The sequence below is a fragment of the Garra rufa genome, chromosome 25 (genome assembly GCF_049309525.1).
Source record: "Garra rufa chromosome 25, GarRuf1.0, whole genome shotgun sequence".
Lineage (NCBI taxonomy): Eukaryota > Metazoa > Chordata > Actinopteri > Cypriniformes > Cyprinidae > Garra > Garra rufa.
This window is the reverse complement of record NC_133385.1, coordinates 1,015,852-1,034,715: the sequence shown is the minus strand read 5'-3', so window position 1 is coordinate 1,034,715 and position 18,864 is coordinate 1,015,852. Positions and strand designations below refer to the sequence as shown.

The following is an 18,864-nucleotide window of genomic DNA, read 5'->3' as shown; positions in this document are numbered from 1 at the left end:
TATGATTTAAAGTTGTAGAACATGAAGCTGTGGTCCAGTTTGCATGTGTTGTCATGTTTCTTTAAGTGTTCGTCCTTGTTCATGTTGCCCGAGTCAGTTTGAAGCAGAAAACAAAACAAACGTTCTGTAAGCGCAGCTTATGACTGGGTAAAATAACGTGACTCCGCCCCTTTCCGCTCCTGTCCCGCCACCAGTCGACAGCAAAAATGATTTGGGTCTGCTGGAGGAGCTGGATCTGCCGTCCAATCAGAGCAGCTTCACGCTGCACAACCTCCCTCACAGCACGCGCTACAAGTTTTATATCAGTGCCAGAACGCAGAGAGGAACCGGCCCCGCGCTCACAGAGGAGGCCGTCACCGTCATTGACAGAGGTACGTACGCTAGACAGGGCGCACGGCTGTTTCTGTAGTGTGTGTCGGTTTTATGTGTTTTCTGTTTACCTTTCTGCTTCATCTCATCTTTGTGGATCTGTGCTTAGATTACGACAGAAACGGACCACATGATGTCCGTGTTTACAGCAGGACTGATGGTCAAATGTAGATTCTGGATCTGTGTGAATGTTAACACCCATCATACCCACAGTATCTGATATATACAGTCTCTCAGATGTGTTTTAGAGTGAATAGTGGCACCATGGGCGACATTTGACTCTTGAGTCAGGGGGGGCAAGAAAAAAAAATCAGATGTAAGCATTAAAACAGTGCCCTACGGTATTGCAGCACATCAAAGCAGTCAATTAAAGCGCTGCACTTCGGGCCGGCATCGGGCCTGTTTTAGGCTTCTCCTTATTTTCATAATTTAGACATCCATCAATTATGGTGAAGAAAAAAATGCCGCGCTGGTGGAAACAACACGAAACTTCACTTTCGCTTTCACTTTTGAGACCGACTCAGACACAGTTTAGTGTGCTTTAGCGCAGCTGAATCGGCGTTCAAGCGCACACAATAGGCTAAAACTCGCCCCAAGCACCGGCAAAAATAAATAACAATGAATGTGTCGAGGAAAGAGTGAGGACATAAATTAATTATTTATTAATTAATTTGTGTATTCTGAGTCAGTGTCGCAAAGATCCTGACTCGCAATCTCCTTTTTGGACGCGCCTTTAGAGAGAAATTCATCTTTACGGATTACATGAAAGAGTTTGTGCTTTTGATTTGTTTTATTTCGTTAAGTAATAATTTAAAGCTTTCTATAAATTTATTTATTATGTCTGTGAGGCATGCATTTCGCTTCATTTTGTTAAGCACTCCTGTTCAAGAACCAGATGGCAGAAAGCACATAATTTTTGTTTTCTTTATTTTATAAAAATGCTGTAACGTTTTTTTCGATGTATTACTCGTACTTTGTGAGCAAAAATGACGGATAATTTTAAATTGCTTCCAATGAAAAAAATGCAAGTGATCGCGCTGGTGCCTCGATGTCCTGCAAGCTTTAGCTTCCACTTTCTGCACAAACTATGCGCATATAGCGCACATGTATCTGTAACGTTTAAACTACCATTGTTTTATACTTGAACTGTTTTATATCTATAGATTTCATTTTAGGCAAGTCGTGATGATTTGAGAAGGCAAACTGATCAAACAGACTATGATCAGTCTTCCGCTGGGCGCTGTTCGGTAAATATATATATATATTTAACGAATAAAAAATGCTCCAAGCGTTTTTCTAAATTAGCTAAATAAAAAACGAAACTAAATATAAACATTTTGCCATTACATACAAAACTGAACTATTTTATAGCTGAAACAGTAAGTTGTTTTGGGAGAAGGGGAAAATATATTTTTATCCCGTCTATTGCTTCACCGTTATTTCGAGAATAAACCCAGCGTAAATATGCAAATGTCACTCCCAAAACATATCAGCTTGCATGTGCCGAAAAACGAAAGTTTCTTACAAATTCTAAATGGATTATAGCCTGGAAAGTGCAAAGCACGCTCCCCTTATTATCACTAAAAGTCCATAGAGATCTCACAAAATTCCGTTATAATTAATAAAGCTCTACACAATTAATATTTTATTTACAGCGCGTCTACACTCATAAGATGATTCATGAGCGCACAAAACGGCACTTAATAAAAACCGATCAGGCGCTTTCAGCAGTGAGTGAATTCTGACAAATGTTTCTAATTGTTCGGAAACAACAGATATGTCTGTGATTGGTTACATTGCTCAACGCTGCAAAAACACGTTGGATAGTTTGCCAGATCTTCAATTGCTTTGCTTTCGTTTGAGGGTTATATAGCACCGTCTAGTTCCCAAGTACAACCGAGCCTAAGCTTGGCTAAAGCAGTTGCAGCGGGGCTGTCGAGGATTCCATGACTAACCACAGGGGGGGCAACTGCCCCCCCCTAATGTCGCCCATGAGTGGCACTGTGTCTTTTTACACACAAACAGCTCATGATTCAATGTTTTGCATCTGGGAATGTAACGTGTGCCAGTAATGCTTAATTTACACATTGGCGTAATGAGGTCTCCCTGCTGTTTTATTACCAAAATAAAAGCTTGATGGTTTACCTCTTCCTAGTAAAGAAATTAACTTTGTTACCAGTGTTGGGGAAAGTTACTCTTAAAAGTAATGCATTACAATATTGAGTTACTCCCTAAAAAGTAACTAATTACACTACTTAGTTACTTTTAATGGAAAGTAATGCGTTAGGTTACTTTTGCGTTAGTTTTTAAATCTGGGCAGGGCTTCCTTGTCTGTTTTTAATATAAAAAGTTCTATTTTTGTCAAATGTAAAAGCCTTTCAACACCAAAAGCCTCAGGATTAGAGAAAAGTAAATTGACATCTGTACAGTAGACCACAGAAGAAAAAAAGTCAACTTATTAGCAATAAAAAAAGGAAAACAAATGTTAGATTATCTTGAGTCATTTTTGCTTATTAGTATGGATGAATTGGATCATCGAAGGTCGGCAGCAAAGACATCGGTTAATAAAATGGGATTAAATATAATAAAGGATATTTGTATTATTTCACATATTTGATTTTTGCAGGTTTGTTTCATTTTGAGAAATACTTTATTAAGTAAATTTAAAATAAGTACAAAAGTTACTTTTTTCCCTTGTTTATTGACTGAAAACTCTCTTTTGCCATTGTTGAGAAAAATCTCGGAGTAACATTACTAAGATCTAGAATAAATGTGAACATGCATTAATTCATCTCATTCACTCACACAAAAAAACACAGATTCATTATTCCTCAAAATGAATAAAAACTGTGAAATGCAACTCAGAATGTGACGCAAACCTGCAATAATTAAATATGCTAAATAATACAATAATCCCTTATGTATTTAATCTCATTCTATTAACCAGTGTCTTTGCTGCCGACCTTCATTGATCCAATTCAACTATACCAATAAGCAAAAAATACATTAGGTAAGTTAACATTTTTCCTTCATTTTTTTTATTTTAAAAACAAACAAGCAAGCAAAAGAAATGCAAAAGTAACGTAACACATTACTTTCCATAAAAAGTAACATACAGTAATTAGTTACTTTTTAAGAATTAACGCAACATTGTAATGCATAACTTTTAAAAGTAACTTTCCCCAAACACTCCTTTTTTCTTTTAAAATAATTTATATACTTAGTATTACATTTTGTTTTATTTTACAGTGCAATTGTATTAAAATTGTCAATTACTTCTGTCTTGGACATAATAATAACAATACATTTAAAAATTTACACCGACCTGCATCATATTTGCTGAGTGAAATCCACTACTTATTTCTTACAGATTTTAGTGTGCTGATTCCAAAAATAGTGTTTCACGTCACGTTTTCTCTCTAAATTCGATGCATTTTGTAGTTTTTTTGCTTTAGACAACCATCTGTGAAGTGAAGAACTAAAAAAGTAACTAATTATGTTACGTTACTTTTGCGCTACTTTTTAAATCTGAGCAGGGCTTGCTTGTTTGTTTTTAAAATAAAAAATGAAGGAAATTTTTTTAACTAACCTAATGTATATTTTTTTTTTGCTTATTAGTAGTTGAATTGGATCATTTACAGTCAGCAGCAAAGACACTGGTGAATAAAATCTAAGTCAGATTACAACTGTTTGATCAATTCTCAGCATATTTTAACATGTATGACATTATTTGATACCTAATCCTGATTACAAGGTTAGAATTATGACTAGTGACACAAGAAAATGCAAACATGAATCAGGTGTTTTACTGCATCCAAACAGACAGAAAAAATAGACATTTTTTTGAAGTTCTTTGACAATAAATGTAGTATTTGAACATATTTTTTTACTCATAATACATTTTCAATATTTCTTTTTGTCAGACTTTTGGACTGCTTTTGTTATTTTGATAAGTGCATTAAAGCTGATGCACATAATTTGAAAGATTTTCATTCTTATTTTGGGAAAAAAACTATGCAATGAAATTTTGTATTAATATTTTTGAACCCTTCAAAGTAGGTGATATTAGACTTTTTTGTGCAAATGCCTTTACACGCTATATGTCACATATCATTACGCTGCTCACATTGTGTTTGGACCTCTTGTAAACAGTGCCGCTCATGTCAGTGCATCGTTGACACTCACTGACCTGGAGGTCAGAGGTCACTGTGATGGGCTGATGATGTCTCTCTCTTTCTCTCAGCGCGGCCAGTCGCTCCTACGTTTGGGAACGTCAGCTCGTCCGTGAGCGAGGACGGAGCGCTGATCAGTTGGGATTACTGGGGCCCAGAGAAACACCTTTTTGTTGAATATATTATAGACAACAGTAAGAATCCTGCATGCGTGTGTCGTGAGGATGATGTTGGTGAAAAGCTGAACATATACATTCCCATGAGTAGAGCTCCTGTAGTAACTAATACACAGTCATCTACCCCGCTGAACAGATCAACCTCCACGCTGGTTAGTGCTGGTGGTGACCCGTCTGTTCAGCTGGGTACACTGCAAAAAAATAATGTTCTTATTTAGTTTTTTGTCTTGTTTTTCAGTACAGATATCTTAAACATCAAAATGAAGTGAGTTTATACTTAAAGTAAGAAACTACAGGTGAATAGGGGTAAAAAAAAATTTAGCTAGCTAGATTTATTACCATGCTTCCCCAGTTGATTAGTTAAATTGTCTGAAATTTTATTTTTGAAGATGCACTAATTTGCAAACATTTCCACAAAATATGAACACTGGATAAAATTTAGTTAAAGTTTTTTACAGAGGAACTTTTGGACTTCTCTGTTTATCACTCACTAAATTATAAAAACTAATACATTTTCATCATGTTTTAAGAATAAATTTGGTGGAAAAAAAGAATATAAGTCAGTGTAAATGAAATGTGAACAAACCCCTCAGTAAAAACCTTCAGAATATAGAGAGGAATAAAACTCTTTTGGTGTATGTAAGTGCTGCCGAAGTGTAGAAACAAACTCATGACCATTAAATATAGGCATTTTCTCCATGTTTTTAGAAATAAAATAAATTAGTGTATTTTAACAAACCCCTCAGTAAAAACCTTTAGAATATAGATAGGAATAAAACTCTAAGTTTTGGTGTGTGTTAGTGCAGCCTAAGTGGATAAACAAACTCACAACCTTTAAATATAGGCATTTTCACTACATTAAAAAAAAAAAGTTATATAAATCAGTGTGAATGATATATGAATATGAACTCTTTAGTAAAAATCTTAAGAATATAGAGAGGAATACAACTGTACGTTTTGGTATATATAAGTGCTGCTGAAGTCAAGCAACAACCCCATTATCTTTGTATATATATATTTTCATCATGTTTTTTTTTTTAAAATAACGTGTTGTAAAAATATGTGAGAAAGAAATATGAACAAACCCTTCAGTAAAAACTTTCAGAATATAGAAAGGAATAAAACTGTAAGTTTTGGTATATTTAGGTGCTGCTGTGGTTTAAAAAAAAACTAATTTTCTTTAAATATATGTATTTTCATCATGTTTTTCTTAGAAATAATGTGTTGTAAAACTTTGTGTGAAAAAAATTTGAACAAACCCTTCAGTAAAAACTTTCAAAATATAGAAAGGAATAAAACTCTAAGTTTTGGTGTGTCTAAGTGCTGATGAAGTCAAGAAACAAACTCATTATCTTCAAATATATGGATTTTTATTATGTTTTTTTAGAAATAAAGTGTTGTAAGAATTGATTTGAAATATGAACAAACCCCACAGTAGAAACCTTCAAAATATAGAAAGGAATACAATTCTAATTTTTGGTTTATGTAGGAGTTACTGAAACAAACTTTTAAAGATTTGAAATCTACAGATACAAATAGATACAGTGCAATAAAATAAACACTTAAATTTAAAAAAACAAAATTAGACGTTTTCATTCCACTAGTCCGAAAAAAATGCATGTTATGAAAGCAAAATAGACTAAAATTGACAAGGGCATGAAAAAAAAAATATTTCTGTAGTATCTCACCTAAAAACAAGGGGAGAAAAAGTAAAAATCAGTGAAAATCAGGAGAGAAATCCTGTATTCCATCTGTCTTAAGTTTGTTTTTCTGACTACATTGGCAGATATTTGTTGTTGTTTTAAATATGAACAAACACACTTCATTTAGAAAACATCTAAAAAACCTTCAGACCTTATCTAATGTTATTGTGTATGTATTTCATATACTGAAAAACAAGACAAAAATACTGAGGAAGTACATGAGTTTTTGCAGTGTAGTTCACCAAAGGGTCATAACAGTTTAGTTGTTTTGTAGATTAATTGCAGAGCTGTAGTAGGTGGCTAGTCAGAATTAACTCCAGATTGACAGCAGGTGTAGAGGGCTAACATACCCGTGTTTGAATGTGAGGACGCTGAAGTGGTTCCTGTTGTGCTGGAAACCCTCAGGTGATGAAGACTGGCACAAAGAGAAGGTCAACGGCTCTCAGTTCCACGTTCTTAAGGGTTTGAAGAAAGGTTTGGCCTACAAGGTGCGCGTGGTGGCCCGGGGTCACGACGACCGAGCGGTCCATCACTCTGAGGAGCTGTTGGTTAAGGTCCCAGGTGAGGCTTCATCTCAGCCTCAAAGTCTTGTGGGATATTTGACGGCTGCGATGCATGACAGCCATTGTGTTGAGATGTTGAAACGCATGACGCACGTCTGTATGTCCTGCACGAGTCCGTCTGTGCTCATAATGTGGGTCAGTTGTTATTGTTTATTGATCGATCAGCATGATTGTATCCCATAATCAATACAACCTGCAAAGGTGATTTTCTGACTCTGTATTTTTGAGTTGTTTTGCAGTACAAGTGTCTCAACATTCTTACATTTACTTGAGATGCAAAATTAAGATATTCTGAAAAAGTGTCTCAAGTAAATCTATGTTGATTTCAGAATTTTCAGATATTTGTACTGGTAAACAAAACAGAAATACTGATGAAGAGCATTATTTCTGCAGTGCCGGTCGAGTTTCCCCTCACCGTGTTTGAGCGTTTGTCTCTCGTGACTGTGTTCATGGCGTCTGATCTTCCGTGATTCGTTGGAATCGAGCTGTTTAAAGTTGAAGATCTGCACATGTCTCATGCTCTTCCTCCTCCTCTTCTTCCTCAGCGATGGTGAGTCCGCAAGTGGACATCGCCACTCAGGGCTGGTTCATCGGTCTGATGTCGGCCATCGCTCTGCTCATCCTCATCCTGCTCATCATCTGCTTCATCAAGAGAAACAAAGGCGGCAAATATCCAGGTGACTGTCACTTTATTATCATCGATAGTTTTTATTATTATTTTTAATTTTACTTTATTTTTAAGTTTTAGTAGTTTTGTTGTGCTTTTTCATTTTTGTGATGTTTTTGTTTGTTTATAAAAATAAGTCACTGCAAACAATGAAAAAGAAAGGGTCAGCACTGGTTATAAATACTCCAAGTATCCATATGACATACTAATACCATATAGAAATAGTTTTATGCATAAACTCACTTAATTTTGATGCATTTCTCAGGAAATAAGACTTAAGTCATTTGTATTTTTATTTAGTATTTTTGTCTTGTTTTCCAGTACATGTATTCAAACATTCTTATATCAAAAGCACATTAAGAAAATATAAAGTCTTGTTGTCAGAGGAAAATTGATCAAATTGCAGTGAGTTTTTACTTAAAATAAAAACTACAGGTGCAGATAAAATTTATTGTAAGTGTTGTATGTTTTCTGAAATGTTATATTTTAAATATGCACTAATTTGCAAACATTTCCACAAAATCTAAAGCCAGGTTAAAAAGTCTTGTTTGATTTGGTTGACATACTAGAGTTAAAAGTTTTTCACAGAGGGGATTTTGAACTTCTCTTTATATCACTCCATAAATCATAAAAAAAACACATTTTCACAATGTTTTAAGAATAAAATCTTATATAAATCGGTGTAAATTAAATATGAACAAACCCTTCAGTACAAACCTTCAGAATATAGAGAGGAATAAAGCTCTAAGTTTTGGTGTTTGTAAGTGCTTCTGACGTGTCGAAACAAACTCACAACCAGTAAATATAGACATTTTCACCATGTTTTTAGAAATAAAATATTGTATAATTCATTGTGAATGATATACAGGATGAACAGACGCCTCAGTAAAAACCTTCAGAATATAGAGAGGAATAAATCTCTACGTTTTGATGTACGGAAGTGCTGCTAAAGAGGAGAAACAAACTCATGGCTATTAAATATAGACATTTTCATTATGTTTATAGAAATAAAATGTTATATAAATCAGTGTAAATTAAATATGAACAAACCTTTCAGTAAAAACCTTCTGAATACAGAGAGGAATAAAACTGTAAGTTTTGGTGTATGTAAGTGCTGCTGAAGTGTAGAAACAAACTTATGGCTATTAAATATAGACATTTTCATTATGTTTTTAGAAATAAAATACTGTATAAATCATTGTGAATGATATACAGTATGAACAAACCCTTCAGTAAAAACCTTCAGAATATAAAGAGGAATAAATCTCTAAGTTTTGGTGTATATAAGTGCTGCTGAAATGGAGAAACAAACTCACAACCTTTAAATATAGGCTTTTTCACCATGTTTTAGAAATAACATGTTAAATAAATCAGTGTGCATGATGTATGAACAATCCCCTCAGTAAGAATTTCTCAAAAAAAAAATAAGACATCTTAAGTAATTTGAATCTTCAGACATTTACAATAGAAACAAGACAAAAATACTGTAAGAGCATGTTTGATCTTCATGTTAACTATGTTCCTCGTGGTAAATGATGCGCTTAATGTGTGACTCTTATGTTTGTCTCAGTTAAAGAGAAGGAAGATGCTCACGGAGACCCGGAGATCCAGCCCATGAAAGAGGATGATATCACGTTTGGAGAGTACAGGTGAGAGAGCACTGACCTGACCCTTGACCTCTGACCCCTCAGGAGACTGACCCCACCGCACCCAACCCAACGATCCGAGAAGGAGACCGGATCAGAACTTCTCTGCGACGTCACCTTTTTCTTCTCCTCTGGTCTGATGCGGATCCTGTGGGACTTGATCTGCAGCAGTGAACTCGATGATCCAGCAGCGTATTTTCTGTATCAGAGTATAGTTCTGCAACATTTTCTTCCTCGATCCGGAATAATCCTGCAGATGTTCGTTTGATGTAATGACGTCGGATCTGAACTGAAGCTGCTGGTTTGCCATTTAAAGTCTCTTCCTGCGTTATTCTGCACGCGTGCGGGAGAGAGACGGATGAACGCACTTTACTCCTGTATAGCAATATTCTTTTATATTCCCGCTTCATTAAATGATTTCCTTTTTATACGCTGATTTTGGACTTTTGCAGATGTTGATCTGTCCTCAGCACCATCATAACGCTGATGGGAATCTGACAGCTGCTCTTCACCTGACGTTACCGGCATTTTAGACAAAAAATGTACATGTTTAGTCCAGATTGTCTCAGATATTTCCAGATTGTCTGGAAAATTAAAAAGCAATGTGTTACTTTACAAGTTACTTGAAAAACGTTATCTGGTTACGTAACTTGCATCACATTGCAACACTGATCAAATCTTTATCTTGTTTGTAGTGTAAGTCACCATTTGCCAAATGTTAATGCAGAATATGAGTATGGATTACTGGATGGTCTTAGTATGTGGTGTTTAGTAGCTCACTAAGACTGCAGACTGAGTCGCTGGCGTTCGTTCCTCCCGTTGTTTGTAAGTGCCGGTCCGATGTGGGAAGGTAAGCGGGAATCTGCATGCGCGAGGAGAAAAACACAACCATTCCAAGATCACACTTCACGTGAACCGCTAACACGCGTCATCCCAGACCGAGAACATGAAGTGTATAAAATAAATAAAAAACAAAGTTTATATAAAGTAAAACTTGTATATAAAGTCAAACTACTCTGATTAAATGTTTTTAGTTTTTATTTGGTTATACAGTATTTTTCAGACTTTTAATAGTTTTATGATTTTTATTTAAAAAAATATGTGACCCTGGACCACAAAACCAGTCATAACGGTCAATTTTTTTAAATTGAGGTTTATACATCATATTTAAATAAGATTTCCATTGATGTATGGTTTGTTAGGATAGGATAATATATGGCTGAGATACAACAATTTGACAATCTGAGGGCGCAAAAAAAATCTAAATATTGAGAAAATCGACTTTTAAGTTTTTAAAGTCCAAATGAACTTCTTAGCAATGCATATTACTAATCAAAAATTAAGTTTTGATATACCTTCATGGAACATCTTTACTTAATATCCTAATGATTTTTACAATGTATTTTTGGCCAAATTTTTCAAATAAACCCATGCTACTTAAGACTGGTTTTGGGCTAAAAAAAATATTTTATACGATTATTATTTTTTTGGCTCTATTTTTGCCAAATGACTTTTGAAATTTTATCGACAAATACAGAAAAACAAAAAGCCATATTTAATAATAATAATAACAACAATAATAATAAAACAGTACGTTTAAGTAAATATAGAACAAGTTTCTGTTCTCTAGTAGGCTACTAAGTTTCATGGGAAGTGTGGCTACATCCATTCATGATTCATATATGATTTGAAGTTTTTCTCAATCCGTTTGTTTTAATGGCAGCTGATGTGCTTCGTTCATCAAACACCAGCAGCATTTCTTTAGGAAGTTTGTGGCATGAATCAGATTTTTTGAAGGAACGATTCAGCTGGTGTTTCATCAGTAATCATATTCAGGCTAATGATGAATCTGTTTGTCATCTTCACGCTTCAGGTGTTGAGATATTGATTGCGCTTCATCCATCTTTACTCTTCTAAAGGTCTCACATGATGCTTTCACACTTGTTTTGAAGTTCTGGCAGGTTTTGTCTCTCATCCTGTCACATGTATGCTATTGTACATGTGATGCTGCTCCTGCATGTGTGTCCATCTTTTGAGTTTTTGCATCACGATTCACCCGCATGTGGTTTTTCTCCTAGTGACGAGGACCACAAACCGCTCAAAGGGAGCCGAACGCCGTCCAGCGGAACCGTTAAGCGCGACGGCAGCGACGACAGTTTAGTCGACTACGCAGACTCCGGAGACACGCAGTTCAACGAGGACGGCTCGTTTATCGGACAGTATAGCGGGAGGTCGGATAGAGACGCGAAGCATGACAGCTCCGAGCCGCCGTCTCCGGTCAACGCCATGAACTCATTCATGTAGGACCCGTTCATTACCACGCTTCAGTTTACCAGAGACTACACCGAGCCCGACGCTCGTGACGGACACGACTGAAGCGGACTGGACAGAACACACCTGACTGTTGCGTCCGGACGGATGTCAGAGGATGTTAAACAAGGCTGTGTTCACAATAGCACACTATCATACTACCGCAGTATGCACTATTATGCAATCATCTAGATATCAGGCAAAAATATAAACTGTTTCATTTATGGTTTGATCACTCAGACGGAATTCATCACTTCAGGAACAGTTCACCACAAAATGAATATGCGCTCACACCCAGGTTATCCGAGATGTATGAGTTGGTTTCTTCATCCGATTTGGAGAAATGTGACCCAGTCTTAAGTAGCACAGGTTTATTTGTAGCAATAGCCAAACATACTTTGTATGGGTCAAAATGATCTGTTTCATGAAGATATTTTGTAAATTTCCTACCGTAAATAAATCAAAACTTAATTTTTGATTAGTAATATGCATTGATAGTAAGTTTTTCAATATCAGATTCCAGCTTTTCAAATAGTTGTATCTCAGGCAAATGTATTCAGTTTTTAGATGATGTAGGCTATAAATCTCAATTTCAAAAATGGACCCTTATGACTGGTTTTGTGGTGCAGGGTCACAAATGCGCTATTCCATCACTGTCTCACCAATGAATGTGAATGGGTGCCGTCAGAATGAAAGTACAAACAGCTGATAAAAACATCACAAGTAATCCACTCCACTCCAGTCCAGTCCATCAGTTGATATCTTGAGAAGACAAAAGCTGAAACAAAACCATCAAGATGTTTTAATTCAAATACATTAGGTTTTTGACCTCAAATGCGTGAACTCTGTGTACTCCGGTTTAATACAGTTAGGGTATGTCAAAAAACTCCCATCTCATTTTCTCCTCCAACTTTAAAATAGTCCTCCATCGCTGCAGAAGTAATGACCCAGTGTTTATAACTTAAGTGAACATGCAAAGAAGATCAAACACCCTTTACAACAACAACAAAAAAGGTAAAACAGTGATGTAGAATGATTTTGAAGTTGAAAATGAGATGGGAGTTTTCAGACATACCCTAACTGTCTTGAAGCGGAGTGCATGGAGTATGGATTTGTGGTTAAAAAGTGTATAAATTGTAATTGTTTTTAGAAAATAACCAATGGTTTCGCTAGATAAGACTCTTCTTCCTCGGCTGAGATCGTTTAGAGCCCTTTGAAGCTGCATTTTGGAAGTTCAAACTCAGGGCACCATAAAAGTCCACTATAGGGAGAAATCCTTAAACATCGTGGGTGAGTAAATTATCCGTAAATTTTTGTTCTGGAAGTGAATTACTTTAACTAATGGACTGGAGTGGTGTGGATTATTGTGATGTTTTCATTCACTGTTTGTACTCTCATTCTGACGGCACCCATTCACATCCATTGGTGAGCCTGTGATGTAAGAATCTGATGAAGAAACAAACTCCTCTTCATCTTGGATATCTTGTGTATGAGTACATGTTTGCTTTGGCTGAACTCTTCCTGATGTGACGGCAGTGGCGCACTACGTTCAGTGTTCGGGGTTGATCATGTGATGACGCAGTGTGCTAGTATGATATTACGAAGGCAGCTGATGTATCCATGCATGATGACAATATTCTACTCAGATTCTGAGAGACGCAGACGCTCTCACTGTATTTCAGGGCACTGCTGCAGTGTTTAATGGTTTGCTAATGACAGTCCCAGACTCCTCAAGCGCTTCAACACTTTTGTAGACGATGTCAGGCGCTTCCAGAGCGCTGCATGAGCCGCATCGCCCTCATCTCCACCCGCATGTGAACCTCTGCCGCTCCTATAGCAAGCCAATCTGAGAGGAACCTCCTGATGATGATGGAAATGTCAAACGGAGGATCGTCATCAGGCCAAATTAAAGCGTTTTTAACTATTCACTAGTAGAAATGAGCGTAGAATTCATCAGAGGACATTTCTATAGGGCGAATCTCACACCGACTCGCATGTCATCCCAAAATCAAAAGAGAAATGTTTGAAATTATATTTTACAATAGGAAAATTGAGCTTGTTTATTGGGTCATTTGATCTTGTTTGCATTACGACATTATCATGATTACAGGGTTCGTACAAAGTGCTTATAGTACTTGACTTTTTTAAATTTAAGGCTTAGTAAACCCTTATGAATAGGAACATACCTGAAGAGGTTCTTGAAAAGTCCTTGAATTATTGAAACACAATGTATCTATGAAATAAGTGTTTAATTCAGTCAATAAGCACATTTCTTTTTCAGCAAGAAAATTAAATGATGTCAGAAAACAATCGAGTTAAGCCAGTAGTAGCACTGTCAGTGTGGTGTAAACATGGCTGAAGATGCAAAAAGCGGAACAAATGAACCGATTCAATTGAGTCATTTACGCTGGACCCGCTCCGATTGATTCACCCTCGTGACTTCGAACATTCATTTCAAGCGATTCACTAGCGAAAGCCAGGTCAAATTAAAAGATACATTTTTGAATTTCAACATCGCTTGATTTTAAAAAACACTGATGAATGATGAAACTGTAAATCAAAATGATTCACTGTTTTAAAAGCGCTCCAATCGGATCACGTATAGCGAATCATTTGATTCAGATCGGGTTGGATCAAATCAAATGACTTTATTTAGATTTGATTCATTTGATCATTTGTTTCAGATCAGGAAGTCAAATCGTGTACGGCGAATCATTTGTTTCAGATCGGGTTTGTGAATCATTTTGTGAATCGAATGATTCAAATCAAATGATTCACGTTACGCAATGTTCCACTCCGAGTCAAATAATTGGCAAATTATTCTCCAAGTCCTGATCTAAAATGATGGTTCTCGAATCATTATTTCGATTTCATTAATTTGATTCAGATCAGGACTTTGGAACGGTTTAGCGAATCCTTTTTCCATTTTTTCTTAAACAGTAGAAAATATCAAACAATTAAGGCATGAGAGTTATAAAAACAAATAAACAAACAAATAAAGCATACACAAATACAATTCCCTTAAGAACATTAACCATGATTTTACTATAGTGTAGTAGCCTATACTTTGTAATGCTTTAATAGCATTGAGTACTTCACATGTGCTTCACTTTATTTTTTCCACTTTTATTAGTATATTTTTATTTATCTAAGCCTATTTCCTTTTTTTGAGAATTTAAAATAGAAGACATAAGTGAAATCTCTGATTGAAGTCCTTGAAAATCAAAAAAGTAGTGCTTGAACAGTCCTTGAATTTCATTTTCCAATATCTGTATAAAAACCCTATGTTATTTTATATGTTCCTAAAATATAATTTCTTCATTTTTGATTTTGGGATGTTTCATGTAATTCACTCTATTTACATTTGGCCTCGTTCAGTTTTTGTAGATCTGCTCGTCAGAATGAACTGTGTGTGTGTGTGTGTGTGTGTGTGTGTGTGTGTGTGTGTGTGTGTGTGTGTGTGTGTGAGTGTGTGTGTGTGAGAAAGAGATTTTTATGCTTTCTTCATAACTTGCATCAAGTTTGAATTTGAAATGTTAAATGTTGTTTTGTAAAGATATTTTGTTACTGTAAATAAAGTGCGAGTTTGTGTGGCTTGAGAACTGAAGTGCAGGTCAGTGTTTTATTCCCAGCAGCAGTATTTATCTCTTCCTTCATTCGGACTCTACTGTACCGCAGCTCTTCATACGCTCTCAGTCTTTGTAAAGGGATTTTCTACTTTAATCTCAGAAGTGTTAGAGATTTACTAACCTCACGTCTCATTTTATTCAAGTTTCACTGGATGATATTTCAGCATCTAAATATAATATTCATCATAATATTGAATGAATAAATGTATTGCATTATACCTCTCTCTTCTGTTTGTGTCGTTTCTGAAGCTCTGATCAATATCTGACTGTATCCCATAATGCACTGCACTCGACCTTCCATTTCCAGTGTGACGAATGACAGTTTTCAAAAGTTGACATCCCCTTGCCTCTTAATACTGTGTTGTTCTCTGAATGATCCACAGCTGTGTTTTTTTGTTTAGTGATAGTTGTTCATGAGTCTCTTGTTTGTCCTGAGCAGTTAAACTGCCTGCTGTTCTTCAGAAAAATCCTTCAGCTCCCACAAATTATTTGGTTTTCCAGCATTTTTGTGTATTTGAACCCTTTCCAGCAATGACTGTATGATTTTGAGATCCATCTTTTCACACTGAGGACAACTGAGGGACTCATATGACACTATTACAGAAGACTCAAACACTCACTGATGCTTTAATGACATGCATTAAGTTAGTTAAGTTAAATAAATTAAACTTGTTTTGTCTTCTGGGAAAGTAAGTATCTTCTGTAGCTTCTGAAGGGCAGTACTAAATGAAAAAAAAAAAGATATTTAAGCAAAATAAGAAAAATGTACACACCTCTGTTCTGTTCAAAAACTTTTTTCTTGTGCGTCAATTTAAAAAAAGTTACACATAGGTTCATAGGACAAAAATGGCCATGCGAAAAAACTAAAATTTTAATCATAAAACCATTGGTTAATCGTAAAAATGTTAAGCTTGGGACTACAGACTTCAGTCTTTTAAAGAAGACTCTTGGCAGATTATTGTCGAAGTTGTGCAAAATTGAAACCAAAAAATGTTATGAAAATGATTTATGAGCCATTTTTATATAAAATAAAACATTTTGAAATCAAAAATGGATAGAAAATCTAAGCTATCAATCTAAACAAGTTTGAGGTTGATATCTTGAATCGAAACCAAACTTGAAAAAATGGCACCACCTTGTAAAATATAGTAAACATTTTAATTTTGAAGCCTTGCCAACAGAATGAAAGCCTATGAAGAAATATTGCATCATTTTGTAGTTAAATGTGTAGTTAAAAATTGGAGTTTTAATGGGTTTCAATGAGAACATTTTTGTTCTTAAGCAGGTAGAGCTCCCTGATGAACGAACCTGACAAAGTCTCGCTCTAATTGGCGTAAAGGTGGTGCAACAGCGCCAAAAACTAACATTTTTGGCCGTAGCTCGTACACTGTTTGTCGTAAACTAAAAAACGTTACATTGTTGCGTTCCTTGGGTCAGCACGAACAAAAGGTTTTTCGGCCGATCGGAACCAAACCAGTGCAGAAATATTCTCTGGACACTGAATATCAATAATTATCCAAAAAAAGTTTAAATTTCAATTGCAACTGTACGCAAAAATGTTCTATGTTAATGTTAGTCAATTGCTACATTTAGCTATAACTCTTGAACGGAATGAGATATCTTCACCAAACTCGGCACACATGTGTATAAGCTCAAACTTTGGTCAAATCAAAAAAAAAAAAAAAATTGCGGCGCTCTGCCACTTGGTGATGCTATAAGATAGAAAAAACTATAAATGGCTATAAATTCGCAACCGTTAGTCTGATTGACTTGAAAATTGGTATGCAGTGTCCTGGTCCAAAGTGGCACAAGTGTCTTTGAGGACATGGGCGTATCTCAAAAAACATGGCCGCCATCGACCAATGAAATTTAAGCACCTATTAGACAAGGTTAACGGAGGCTGATCGGAACAGAACTCGTTGGGCATGTTCGACTCATGGCCCTAAAGGTCTGTAAGAATTTTGAAAGAAATCGGCCACTAGTTGGCGCTAACGAGTTTTATGGCTCTGTAATCACGTGGTGTTTCACACATCCACACAATATGCATATCATATGATAGATCTCCTCATGCGGAACAACTTTGCCTCAAGCACCATTGCTGTCAATCAAATTGTTCATTAAATATTCGCAATTATGTTAAAAACCTACTTTTGCAAACTAGTCCTAGGTTTTTCCCTTGATCTCGGCCAAACCACCGCAGCGCAGTTCTACAGACTCTCTAGATCAATAATTACCAAAACAATGTTTAATTTTGTCCTTTGGTTGGCTATAACAGGGTCATTTAAGAATGGGGCGTGGCAGTATATACCCAAAAGCCTATAAAAACTAAACAAAAACTCCAAAATTTATGAAAATTGGTGAAAACATGTGTCAGATGACTCTTAATAAGCATGCAAAGTTACATGTAAATTGAACCATAGGTGGTGCTATAACAGTTAAAAAGGCTTCAAAACCACACAATTTTTATTTTAAATGACCTCAAATTGCTACAAAAAATGCTCATATATTCACTCAAACACTAGATCTTCATATCATATGTCATATAATTCATGTTGGCCTACACCCTAACAGCATAGAAGCCAAAAAAACCTTAAATGCTTGAACAAATAGAAGATCTATTTGTTGTACCTAGTGCAATAAAATAAAATACACACCTGAGCCAAAATGTATGCAGTTGGCATTGAGATTAAACCTGAAAAGGACAAAAATGTCCATAAGGACACACAAGGGTTAAGTTGTTTTAAGTTTACATGTTCTGAGAATACTGAAATAACGTTTTCATTGGAGAATGTTACTAAGAAAGTTCAAAGAACATATGTTTGTTATCTGGATGTACTGTATACAGCTTTCTGTTTCATGTAATGTGTAAGAGAGAGTGCAGTGTGAACACAGTATATGTTTGTGTGTAAGTGTTTGTTTGTGTGTGTGTGTGTGTGTGTGTGTGTGTGTGTGTGTGTGTGTGTGTGTGTGTGTGTGTGTGTGTGTGTGTGTGTGTGTGTGTGTGTGTGTGTGTGTGTGTGTGTGTGTGTGTGAGTGTGTGTGTGTGTGTGTGTGTGTGTGTGTGTGTGTGTGTGTGTGTGTGTGTGTGTGTGTGTGTGTGTGTGTGTGTGTGTGTGTTGCTCTGGGTTATTTTGAGCTTTTGGAAGAAACACAAAGGATCCCAGAGAATTGTGAAGCGCTGAAGGAGAGAAAATGATAAGCGTGCGGTGAGTAAGAGTGTGTGCAGAAGCTCAGAGCGGCTTTATTTTAGTCATTGTCATATTTCCAGTGTGGAAGAGAGAGAGCCATCTGTCGTGTGTGTGTTTGTCTCCTCAGCGCTGGCACACATTCTGCCGTCTGTTATCTGAACACAAGTCATTTGATCTGGTTTCAGATCATTTTCTGCAGGATTCTCATAGAATCAAGAGATCAAATCAAACTCAAGCAGCTCTAGATGTTCTGATGATGGAGACAAACACCCAGCAGACACTCATGTATGATGTGGATAATGAAAATAATTCAGACTCTGAGCCGAATGTTTCTCTTTCTAACTAGTTATTCTAGCTAAACTCTTGATTTACTTAAGAATGAGTACAAATATTGTGAGTCAAATATTTTGGACCCTGGCATACACTGCAAAAAAATAAAAA

At 36.0% G+C, this 18,864-nt stretch overlaps 2 protein-coding genes across 2 annotated transcripts in view; both read left to right on the top strand.

Annotated features, from left to right (window-relative positions):
* LOC141301106 (neuronal cell adhesion molecule-like) overlaps positions 1-18,864 on the top strand; it is a 94,218-nt gene that overhangs the window by 30,625 nt on the left and 44,729 nt on the right. The window contains exons 22-27 of the mRNA XM_073831356.1: positions 195-371; positions 4,613-4,735; positions 6,826-6,981; positions 7,529-7,660; positions 9,221-9,299; positions 11,375-12,426. Coding sequence (XP_073687457.1) covers positions 195-371; positions 4,613-4,735; positions 6,826-6,981; positions 7,529-7,660; positions 9,221-9,299; positions 11,375-11,600 — 893 coding nt within the window. The 3' untranslated portion in view covers positions 11,601-12,426. The remainder of the gene's footprint in view (positions 1-194; positions 372-4,612; positions 4,736-6,825; positions 6,982-7,528; positions 7,661-9,220; positions 9,300-11,374; positions 12,427-18,864) is intronic.
* The window catches only part of LOC141301104 (neuronal cell adhesion molecule-like), a 151,662-nt gene that overhangs the window by 88,148 nt on the left and 44,650 nt on the right, over positions 1-18,864 (top strand). The window lies entirely within an intron of this gene.